The sequence below is a fragment of the Nerophis lumbriciformis genome, linkage group LG01 (genome assembly GCF_033978685.3).
Source record: "Nerophis lumbriciformis linkage group LG01, RoL_Nlum_v2.1, whole genome shotgun sequence".
Taxonomy (NCBI): domain Eukaryota; kingdom Metazoa; phylum Chordata; class Actinopteri; order Syngnathiformes; family Syngnathidae; genus Nerophis; species Nerophis lumbriciformis.
This window is the reverse complement of record NC_084548.2, coordinates 27,385,622-27,398,283: the sequence shown is the minus strand read 5'-3', so window position 1 is coordinate 27,398,283 and position 12,662 is coordinate 27,385,622. Positions and strand designations below refer to the sequence as shown.

At 38.3% G+C, this 12,662-nt stretch overlaps 1 protein-coding gene across 3 annotated transcripts in view; it reads right to left on the bottom strand.

The window, feature by feature from the left end:
* LOC133618003 (serine/threonine-protein kinase 24-like) overlaps positions 1–12,662 on the bottom strand; it is a 36,949-nt gene that overhangs the window by 12,457 nt on the left and 11,830 nt on the right. For all 3 annotated transcript variants that reach the window (XM_061978471.2, XM_061978456.1, XM_061978464.1), the window contains exons 3-4: positions 6,219–6,449; positions 6,064–6,120 (exon numbers count right to left, since the gene is read on the bottom strand). In XM_061978471.2, coding sequence (XP_061834455.1) covers positions 6,064–6,120; positions 6,219–6,449 — 288 coding nt within the window. The remainder of the gene's footprint in view (positions 1–6,063; positions 6,121–6,218; positions 6,450–12,662) is intronic.

The window sequence follows — 12,662 nt, the reverse complement described above, 5'->3', positions numbered from 1 at the left end:
AACCGTACAAACCATGAGCTCAACATCTGAGCTAATGTGCACCGCACCCTACAGTATATTTTGTGGAATAAATCCTTAGATCTCCGCTGCACTGACTCAATTTAAACTTCTTGATTTAAATGACACACTCCTATATTTTAATTCGGTCATTGCAGCACAAAGAAAAAAACCCACTAGGAATTGGACATTGGTATAGCTGCCAACATATGGTGTTTGCAAATGTTTGCATCCTTGTCGATTGCCCTTCCCCGTATTTACAAGTAAGTGATCGTCTGTTTTTTTTGTGCCTAAAATTTAGCCATAAAATCATATGATTGCCACCCCCATTTCTCAGATTTCTGATAGCATATAATAATAATGACAATAATATGCACTTGAAATGCACCCTTATTAATTTGATATGCATCTGATTGTGTGTGGAAGTTTTGGAATGATTGTTATACATGTTTTATCAATAATGTCAATCAACTAAATATTATTTTTATGGCCTTTAAATGGGTCATATTATGATTATTTTTCTACATTTAAACACCTCATTGGGGTCAACATAACATGTGGTTCTCTACATCTTGCATAGATTATGTTTTACAGAACGTTTTCTTCAGAATGAGCAGTTTTGTGGGCGGGTCTTTTAACATGCGTCCACTTCGACTGTGTCTTCTCCGCGCCCACTTTGTTGTAGTTTTTAGCGCTTCCATAGCGAGTCTACTGACAGATTAAGTTTGAACTTTATGCTACTTTGTATTAGAAATGGCAAGAGTGGGGGATCCATGTCCATGCACGACCCAGTCAGCCCCACAACAAGAGAATGGCGAAAAAGAAGGAGCTTTTTAATTACAGCGTGTTGTGGACACGCACAAGTCACTCAGGGTATATTTATACCATATATGGATAATCTGCTGATGTCACACATACAACAAAAACGACACAAAGGGAAAAAAATTCGAAACAACTCGTTTGGCGGAAGTAGGGATGAAGGCAAGATTATTTAATAAATATCCCTGTAATGCCTCCACTGTTTTATTTAAAATTTTCAGGACTTATGCAGATCCCCAGTACACAACAGCAGGTACAAATAGATAAGAAATGTTGGTTATGTATAATAGGGCCTCTTTAATCAAAGGGCTTCACAAACTCACGACGACGTCCCCTGATCTTAACCGACATCCCGGGCAAGGAAAATCTAAAAAAAGACACCGGATGGGGGAAAAACAAGAAACTTTGAGAAGGGATGCCGATGTAGGGAGCCCCCCTGACCAGCGGCAATGGATGTAAAGTGGGTAAAGTTATTGAATTATCTAATTGTTAAATTAAAGTTAAAGTGGGAGTCCAGTCCATTGATAAACCCACAGATAGTATTGGGGTCTCTTCTTCGAGGCTCATCCAATTAGCTATGCAGAGATGTCTATTGCTGTGCATGAAAGACTGGTCCAAAGGTGGTCCAACTAATTGTCCATATCGGGTCTCAATTTGCAAACACCTCTTCCAGAAATTAACTGTGGCCACCTGATATCCTCTCCAGGCAGGGGAAGGGGCACTGAGCAGAAAAGCGCCAGATCAACTGGTCTAGAAAGGGGTCTATTTAAAGCAGTGCTTCTCAATTATTTTCTGTTACGCCCTCCCAGGAAGAAAAACATATTTTGCGTCCCCCTCACTCTATACTATGAATAGTATAATTTGTCTGTAAAATTGTTATAACTATACCTATGCACAACATTGTAAGTTTGTTAACAGTAAAGGAAATAACAGACCAGCCTTTCCTCGTCTCTCAACGTGGTTACAGTAAAACCAAGTCCTACATACGCTTAATCATATTCTGGTACAGGAAAAAAAAGCATCACGCTGCCCCAGGGGAGCCCACCCCACTATTTGATAAGGACTGATTTAATGGCTAAAGTATATAAGTGAGTTTTAAGGTAGAACTTAAATGCTTCTACTGAGGCAGCATCTCTAACTGTCACTGTAGGGCATTCCAGAGTACTGGAGCCTGAGTGGAAAACGCTCCAGAGCCAACAGAGATTCGTAGGGCTCTGGAGGTAACTAATAAGCCGGGGTTTTTTGGAATGTAGATTTTGGGACGAAACATAGGGTGCAATTAAAACAGCAAGATAGTCAGGTCTAAACTTTAGAAAGTCTAGGTTGTAATTAGAAACAGACTCGTTTACATTTTTAAAAACATGACAAAGTACAAAAAGAACATCAGGATATATAACTCAGTTAATATTTTTAATGATTATTCAACTAAACTATAATGGGGTCATATTTTCAGGAAGCTGAAGATCAGGGGACAGAACTTGTATTTTTGGGGATATTGTACATGTAATGTAAAACTTACATGGTTCAGGCATTTGAGCACCCTTTGAGAAGAAAAGAGGAAAATATCTATCAGCACAAATTGCTTTCACGCAAACCCGAACACATTTTTTTAAAATCCCGACTACATTTCCTGCAATTGGGTACATTTCTACATTAAATTTTACCTTTAGATTTATTCTCATGTACCAACTTCTTGTGGCTGTCTTTTTGACACTTAAATGTCTCAAGTAATATACCTCATAATTTTTAGTTTTTTTAGTAGATAATTTACTAACAATATTATCATTGAAAATGTAATGTAAAATTCTATAACATGCATGCAAAGAATGTTTCCCATTTGGCAATGCTATCCTCTTGCGACGCCCTCTCGGGTAATACACTTTCGGTGTCGTGACCTCTGTTTCCATACATCACGTCAAAAGTATACCTTCTTTCTGGCTACTAATAAATACTGTAGAACTACAACTGGTTTGGAACTGACAGTGTTCGGATTGAAATCATCCAAATATGATAAGCAGCAAAATAGAAAACCGTCAACGCTGTGGCTTAGAGAGCGAACACAAGTAAGCTAACTAGATGATGCTAACTAACGAGCTTGTTTCGGCGCCCCTGATCGTCTCTTTGTCCTGCAATTTAATGCAGCGTTAAGGCAAGAGGAACATCCAGTACTTGTTTGTTGTTTTGATCTTATTTTGTTCATATTTCATTAAAAAACACAGAAATAAATTTTTACGCAAAAATAAATGTTTAAAAATGCAGATTTCCACGTTTTTCACAGACATTTCACATGTTTGATGTTTTTATCTCATCAAATTGATAATTCTGTATAGTCAAAAAGTCATATTTTATGTTACTCAAAGACCCTTAATGTGATAGGAGTGCTCTGCTATTTTTAGGAACAGACTTTAAAAAAACACTAGTCATAGAATTTCTGTATTACAGGCATGTTCTGTGTTACGGACCCAAAGTGGGCCCGTAAAACAGCTTTTGGAAATCTGCTGCAAAAATGTTAGCAAGTAGGTGACCTGACCTGCCAGTGAAATATTTTTGCGTGACTAACTTGATGAATCTGCTTTGTGTCGCCTTGAGCTCTCGCTGTGTCTTTCTGGTTATCAACGTCAATGATTTACTGAGCTGCTCGATCCATTTGACATATTTGCAACACGTATGCATGAGCATAAACATTTCCTGCTGTGATACTAGTTTTATGACTTTGGGTCGTAAAAAAATATTGCAAAAACAACAACATATGTCCATTCAAAGTACTTGGATAAGAAACAATGAAAAGTGGAGCACTTCAATTATTAGTAGAGATGTCCGATAATATCGGCCTATCGTTTTTTTATTATCGGTATCGTTTTTTTTTTTTTTTGTTTTTTTTAATTAAATCAACATAAAAAACACCAGATACACTTACAATTAGTGCACCAACCCAAAAAAAACCCTCCCCCATTTACACTCATTCACACTCATTCACACAAAAGGGTTGTTTCTTTCTGTTATTAATATTCTGGTTCCTACATTATATATCAATACAGTCTGCAAGGGATACAGTCCGTAAGCACACATGATTGTGCGTGCTGCTGGTCCACTAATAGTACTAACCTTTAACAGTTAATTTGACTAATTTTCATTAATTACTAGTTTCTATGTAACTGTTTTTCTATTATTTTACTTTCTTTTTTATTCAAGAAAATGTTTTTAATTTATTTATCTTTTTTTATTATTTTTTTTAAAAAGTACCTTATCTTCACCATACCTGGTTGTCCAAATTAGGCATAATAATGTGTTAATTCCACGACTGCATATATCGGTTGATATCGATATCGGTTGATATCGGTATCTGTAATTAAAGAGTTGGACAATATCGGAATATCGGGTATCGGCAAAAAGCCATTATCGGACATCCCTAATTATTAGCATGTAATGCAAGTTTATTTAGTTACAGCAATGTAACCACCAATATGTCAAAGCTAAGGTGAAAGGGGCAGCTTCGAATTTAAATAATGAACAATTTTACTTGTATTTGTATTTTTTTAATTGTAGTTGTTGATTGAGGTTATCAGTAGATTTTGTGAGCCATTGTTTTAAAAATTTTGATAAATTCCTATATTTTGAAAAAACTGCTGTCAAGTAAGAAACAGAAGTTACTGACTTTTAGCTCATGCACTAACAGATCCGGCAGCGACAATTGCTTGATTGCTGTTTTAGGAGGGTCTTCAATGCGGCTTTGACAACAGGCTTTATAATACACATTCAAGCAATATTCATTTATTATTTTCAAAATTTTGACTGACAAACTTGAGTATTTTATAGCCTCACAAAAATGTCAGCATCTAGGGGATTTTTAATTCAGCCGGGATGTTGGTGAGTGCAATTTCGGAAGTCTATGCAGCTATGCTTTAAATATTTTTATCATCATGGGTGGATCAAAATTAGATAAGATGGTGTATCCAGATTAGACACCATTATTACATTATATGTTATCATCCACCAAAAATGACACACTACTTCCTTGTTACATTACACACTAATGTCTGCTTGAAACAAGCAGCTACTGATTAGTGAGCTGTTTTTATTTTATGCCTTTAATTCGCAGCGCTGTTGTCGTCATCATGTAAAATGTAGTAAAATAACCAGTAAAAGATCAAGAAATGTTAAACATACATTTAGAGACGAATGTTTTTTTTTATTCTTTAGCACCAACATTTCAGACGTTTTGCATTAAATTAGGCCTTTTTAATTTATTTTTTCATTTATTATGGGGTTTTTCATTAATTCATTTCTACAATGTTCTACAGGCCGTTGAGAAAGAGCCATTCCACAAATGACCCATATGTCACCGTTTGAACACTGCTGATTTATGTACATCACCAAGAAGGCCAAGAGTTAGCAAACGACAGAGGTGTGTCTCTAAGCTTTCTCTAAGCAAGGTTTCATGCTTTTAGAGGTTTTATGCACGCACTGCACGGTAATGATAATGCAGACACCCTGGGCTTGTAGAGATGCATGTTTGTTCTCGTTCGCATGTTTGTGAATGCTTGTATCTGCATGACACAAAACACACTCCTCACTTTCACTTATGAATATTTGGGCTCACTAAATATAGTGACAAAGTTGTAAATTGGGAGCACAGATGTCTTCTGCTACATCTCTGGCAAAACAAGTGTTTGCAGTGTGACGTAAAAGCAGAATTACAATATGTGCCACTATGATTATACTGTACTGTAAATTGTCAATGAGTGAGGGCAAACCGGCAAGTACGCATTTTTGGTGTGAAAAAGTTCCAATGTTTATCAATTTATAAATGAGTATATGGGGTTGAACACTGCCTCTGCTTATGCCTTCCTTGGCATGGGTGCCGTAAGCCCGTTGATCCACATTAATAGTGATGCTTCTAACTTTACCATTAAATAAATGAGAAAATTACTATTTACTATCTAAATATAAATTACTATCTATCATTTTTAGTAATAAATTTACTGGAATTACTCAAGGAGTCGTTTTACCTCTACCTCAAACTCTCTTCTAGTCAAACCTCTCATGACCACGGGCAAGAGCTTTCAAAGGTACACGATTGTAGACCTGCAAATGACTGGGATGGACGACTACAAGAGCATCAGCAAGACATTTGAAGAGGAAGCGAGCACTATTTGTGCAATAATTGATAAATGTTATAATACAAAATGAATTAAATAAGAAAATTAAATGAACTAAAACGTTAAGTACAAGAAAATGCAAACCTACCAAATCTAAAGCAGAGCCTCCTCCTAAATACTCCATGATGATCCATAACTTGGTGTCCTGCCAAGTTAAATAAAGAACATTAAGAGAGTAATGGCCTGATAAAGATTTTCTGTCACTCGTCATTTTATGATAATGTGTGCACATGTACTACAAACCTTCAAGTAGGAGCCGTAGTACTTAGTGACAAAGGGGCTGTCACACTGGCTCAGCACCGTGATCTCCTGCTGAATGTCTTCAATCTCATCCTCGGCTTCCTCCAGGTCAATGATCTTGATGGCCACCACTTTCTGAGTTCGCTTGTCGATGCCCTTGAAGACCTCGCCAAAGGAACCCTTGCCAATGCGCTCCAGCTTGGTGAAAAACTGCTCCGGGTCTACTCGGACATTCTGAGTGTCATACAAAGAAGCACGGTTGATTTATAGGGAAATCACCACATTCAAGACAAGGCGTGATTGCATCCACTATAGCGGCGTGACAGTACATATATTTGTATTCTGATATTTCAGTATGGTACAGAGTGAGGGACAGGAAGTGTTTACGGCATCACGGGTTGACCCAATCAACAAAAACAGTGCAGTCCTGTCTCTGGCTAAAAACATTACGTCATCAAAACAGACAAAATGCTTGCATTCATATTGCATTTAGTAATGTTGTACGCTGATGAAAACATTTATACTAGAGATCGATCGATTAGTTTTTTTAGGGCCGATAGAGCAGATAGTATTTACAGTATAAATCACATATTAGCGTCAAAATTGTGAATAATACTATTAACAACTCTAAGTCTATTGACCTTGTTTAAATGCCTGAAGCATGTTTATTTAAATAAACAAGTAAATAAAAACAAACAAAAAGTGCAGGGGGTTCCTTGGCACAGTCGCATTTCTTATAAAGTTAAATACATGGTTTAATAAATACATATCTCCCTAAAGTAAAACAGACTATATATACTATTCAACACCACGTAGTTCATGTAGGCTTATAGGATGATTATCCATTATGTCTTGAAAAACTCTATACTACTTCTTTTTTAAAATATTTTTTTTAAATAAACTATCAGGGACAACTTTAGTATACACTTCATCAAACATTATTTAATTTTTTGATACTTGGTATCTCCTAATAAACATAGAAAAAGGTTAAGTTAAATAACTTTGTAGTTAAACAGCCATTACTGTCCGACAGTTTTCTCTCAGACTAACAGGCGTTGTCAGTCTGAAAAATGTAAAACGTTAAGACATTGTCATGCTGCGATATAAAGTACAAAATGCAATGTACAGATAATCAAAAGCATTATTTAGGTTATTATTATTAAAAACATTTTTAAGGCATGACCTTAACAATCCACATTTTGTATTATTATAATAGTATGTGTGTTATTATGTATTATTAGGCAGCCTACCTGCACACACACAAACACACACACACGCACACACACGCACACACACGTGTGTGTATATATAGCAGCATAAAATATTTCAAAGATACAAATCTTGCACAACTGTGCTTTGCTGTTCTGCAGCTTCTCGTATTGCACAAATTATCCTCTACCCTTTTCGTTTGTCCATGCAATAAAACTAGACTGAGTTTAGTTTGACTTTTTTAGTCTCTCTCATTACACAAACATGATTCTACTTGAACGGACTGTTTCCAAATCTATATTTTGATTCACAGACACGTTGACGTACTACAAGCAAGCTAAGCAACCACTTATATTTATTACGTTTTTACGGTATTCTGCTTATAGTAACATTACTAGTACCGGTAGTTATGACATGTAGAGGGCTGGGATGTTAATTACAATTTCTATATGTCTACGTACTTTCGCATCCATACAAGCACCGGAGTTTCGCCAGGCTTGTCTGTCCGTTGTGTGAATGAGAACCCTGCAGAAGACCTCGGCTTCTAATTGGCCCTGCCTCTAACCCATGCTTGGTTTACGTAATTAATAAGATGGCCCCCTGGAGCATTTTTAAAATAGGATTGAAAATGGAAAAAGTTGGGGGGGAAATATTTTTTTTGTTTTAGTATATTTTTTGTTTGAGGACAAACATGACACAAACCTTCCCAATTGTTAGAAAGCCCACTGTTTAATATGTTTGTGTGTATACTTCACTGATGAGAGTATTTGTTGAACATCGTTATGTCTTACTAATTTCAGCGGTTCTTGAACTCACCATAGTGCTGACTGTGACGCAACAGTTTGTTTACATGTAAAATCTTCCACAACTTCACTGTCTCATTTTGTCCACCAAAAGTTTCATACTGTGCGTGAATGCACAAAGGTGCGCTTTGATGATGTTATTGACTTGTTGGAGGGCCAATCAGGCTTATTTTGTCAGTGCATGACTGCAAGCTAATCAATGCTAACATGCTATTTAGGCTACCGGTAGTTGTATGTACATATTGCATCATTATGCCTCATTTGTAGGTATATTTGAGCTCATTTAATATCCTTTACTTTTATCCTCCTTGTATATCATTTCGTTTTGCATGTCTCATGACATATTATCTGTATGTAATATTAGCTGCATTTCTGATAGTTGTTTGTTTGCCATGTTGTTCCAGACCACGGCAAACATTACCTAGCTTGCCAAAGATTGTAATAAATCTATTAAAAGAAGACAGCCTGCTGTTTCCTTTAACTCGGACACACACACACATCTACACCTTTGGCCATTAAAAGCCAGTAATTTCCAGGACTTCTCTCACCTTCTGAGTAGCCTCTGATTTACTAATGGTTTCTAATGTTGTAAAAATGTGTAGAATAAATATTACATTTCAACATTTCTGTCAACGAAGATTTGCTTCAGCCTGCGACACAGTCATTTTGACAGTAGGCCATTATCCATCCATCCATCCATTTTCTACCGTTTGTCCCTTTCAGGTTCGCGGGGGGTGCTGGAGCCTATCTCAGCTGCATTCGGGCAGAAGGCGGGATACACCCTGGACTATTATAGCTAATATTAAAGTTAAAGTACCACTGATAGTCACACACACACTAGGTGTGGTGAAATTACTCTCTGAATTTGACCCATCCCTTTGTTCTACCCCCTTGGAGGTGAGGGGAGCAGTGAGCAGCAGCAGGTGGCCGCGCTTGGGAATCATTTTGGTGATTTAACCACCAATTCCAACCCTTGATTATGAGTGTCAAGCAGTGAGGTAATGGGTACCAAATTTTATAGTCTTTGGTATGACTCGGGGTTTGAACTCACGACCTACAGATCTCAGGACGGACACTCTAACCACAAGGCCACTTAGGTCATGTGTTGCCTTCATTATTGTTTATTGTTTATTCAATGGATCCCCATTAGCTGACGCCAAGGCGACTGCTAGTCTTCCTGGGGTCCATATAGGAGCATACAAAATAAAAATACAAAGAATACATGCATTACCAAACATTATACAAAGGAAAAATACAACATAAGATAAAAAAGATAGTTAAACCCAGTATTAAAAATTCACGTCATGTGGGCAGCTGTAATAGGTGTATCTTCAAAGCTGTCTTGAATGACAATTTACTTTGTGAGAGATTAATGTGAGATGGCAACCGATTCCAGAATGATATACATCTATACATTACTGTATGTTTGAGGAGATTGGTCCTGGGAGCAGGAAATGCCAAATAGCCATTGCTGGCATTCCTAGTGTCATGAATATGTGTGATAGTTGATTTTAAAAACTGTTTGTAAAAGTAATCTGGTGATTGATCTAACACAGTGGTTCTTAACCTGGGTTCGATCGAACCCTAGGGGTTCGGTGAGTCGGGCTCAGGGGTTCGGCGGAGGTCAAAACACACCCGACTCATCGTGTAAATACAAACTTCTCCCTATCGGCGTATTACGGATACAGCAACAGCTGACTGATTTGCAGGTGTGTAATTTGTTGTGAGTTTATGCACTGTGTTGGTTTTGTTCTTTGAACAAGGTGATGTTCATGCACGGTTCATTTTGTGCACCAGTAAAAAAAAACATGGTAACACTTTAGTATGGGGAACGTATTCACCATTAATTAGTTGCTTATTAACATGCAAATTAGTAACATATTGGCTCTTAACTAGTCATTATTAAGTACTTATTAATGCTTATTCGGCATGGCCTTATTATAACCCTAACCCTCTAACCCTGACCCTAACCCTAACCAAATAACTCTAAACTGAGTCTTTGTTACTTAGAATATGTTACCCTAGTGTCCAAATAACTCTAAATTAAGTATTTGATACTTAGAATATGTTACCCTAGTGTCCAAATAACTCTAAATTAAGTCTTTGTTACTTAGAATATGTTCCCCATACTAAAGTGTTACCAAAAACATATAACTTTGTCTTGAATTTGAAAAAAAAATAAAAAAAAAATGTTTCACTAAAGATGGGTTCGGTGAATGCGCATATGAAACTGGTGGGGTTCGGTACCACTAACAAGGTTAAGAACCACTGATCTAACATGATAGTTCTAAAGAACATAAGGAGACTACAATGCATCTTTTGTTCAACAGACAACCAGGACAGGCGTGAATGCATTAATTAAATATTAGTGCGCAAAGAACATTTGAGTACGAGTCTAGCCGCTCATTATAAAACTTACATACGGCTTTTAATTTTTGCGGCTACAGACAGATTTGGTTTTTTTTTGTATTTTTGGTCCAATGTGGCTTTTTCAACGTTTTGGGTTGCCGACCCCTGTTTTAGGAGGTTATTAGGTGTTCAACGTCATTTGAGAATTGAGTTGAGCTGAGTTGACATTTATTTTCCTCTCTGCCTTAATAGCTGAGAGGATTATAAGCACTGGAAGGTTGCATTTCAAATAAAAATGTTTACATTTAATATATTTGCTCCTTGTCCTAAACCAGGGGTCGGCAACCTGCGGCTCTTTGATCACTCTGATGCGGCTCAGCTGCATACTTGCCGACCCCCCGATTTTTCCGGGAGGTTTCCGGATTTCAATGCCTCTTCCGGAAATCTCCCGGGGCAAACTCGCTCCGATTTTCACCCGGACATCAATATTGATGGCTCTGCCTTTAATGTCCTCTACAACATGTCGTCAAGTCCGCTTTTACACCATGCTATCTGCGTGCCGGCCCGGTCACATGTAGTATGCGGCCTCTGCTTACACACTTAAGTGACTGCAAGGCATACTTGGTCAACAGCCATACAGGTTACACTGAGGGTTGTGATATAAACAACTTTAACACTCTTACTAATATGCGCCACACTGTGAACCCACACCAAACAAGAATGACAAAACACATTTCGGGAGAACATCCGCACTGTAACACAACAGAACAAATACCCAGAATCCCATGCAGCACTAACTCTTCCGGGCTACATTATACACCTTCGCTACCACCAACCCCCCCCCCCCCCCCCCCCCCCCCCCCCATCCCTGCCCACCTCAACTGACGCACGGAGCTGGGGGGCGGGGGGGGTTTGGTGGTGGCGGGGGTGTATAATGTAGCCCGTAAGAGTTAGTGCTGCATGGGATTCTGGGTATTTGTTCTGTTGTGTGTATGTTGTGTTACAGTGCGGATGTTCTCCCGAAATGTGTTTGTCATTCTTGTTTGGTGTGGGTTCACAGTGTGGCGCATATATTAGTAAGAGTGTTAAAGTTGTTTAAACGGCCACCTCAGTGTGACCTGTATGGCTGTTGAAAAAGTATGCCTTGCAGTCACTTATGTGTGTCTGCAGAAGCCACATATAACATGTGACTGGGCTGGCAAGCTGTTTGTACAGGTTGTAGAGGGCGCTAAAGACAGTGCCATCATAGCACGCCCTTATTATTGATGTTTGGGTGAAAATCAGCAGACACTTGAGAGAATAGTTGTTCTAAAATTTGTGAGTCTCCCGGAAAAATTGTGAGGGTTGGCAATTGTGATGCTGTCAAGCGGCATTCATATAAAACTTGCGGGCCGCACTAACATTAAATGTTCTTATTAAGGTGCGGGCCGCGTGTCTGAGACCCCTGGTTTATACATAGCACAAAGCAAAAAAAACTTTGTACGCAGTGTTATTTCATTTTAAATTTCAAAAGAGTTTTGTGGCTCCCGTTGTTTTCTTTATTTTGTGAAACGGGTAAAAATGGCTCTTTGAGTGGTAAAGGTTGCCGCCCCGTGTCCTAAACAATATCAATTATCACCAGTGACGTGCGGTGAGGTTCATGGCTGGTGAGGCACTGACTTAATCACAGTCAGATTTACAAACATATGAACCCTAAAGAGTATCGTATTCACCATTTGATTGGCAGCAGTTAAAGGGTTATGTTTAAAAGCTCATACCAGCATTCTTCCCTGCTTGGCACTCAGCATCAAGGGTTGGAATTGGGGGTTAAATCACCAAAAATTATTCCCGGGCGCGGCGCCGCTGCTGCCCACTGCTACCCTCACCACCCAGGGGGTGAGCAAGGGGATGGGTCAAATGCAGAGGACAAATTTCACCACACCTAGTGTGTGAGTGTGACAATCATTGGTACTTTAACTTAACTTTAACTTTACACATACAAACTGTAGCACACAAATAAGCACATTTAAAGGCCTACTGAAACCCACTACTACCGACCACGCAGTCTGATAGTTTATACATCAATGATGAAATCTTAACATTGCAA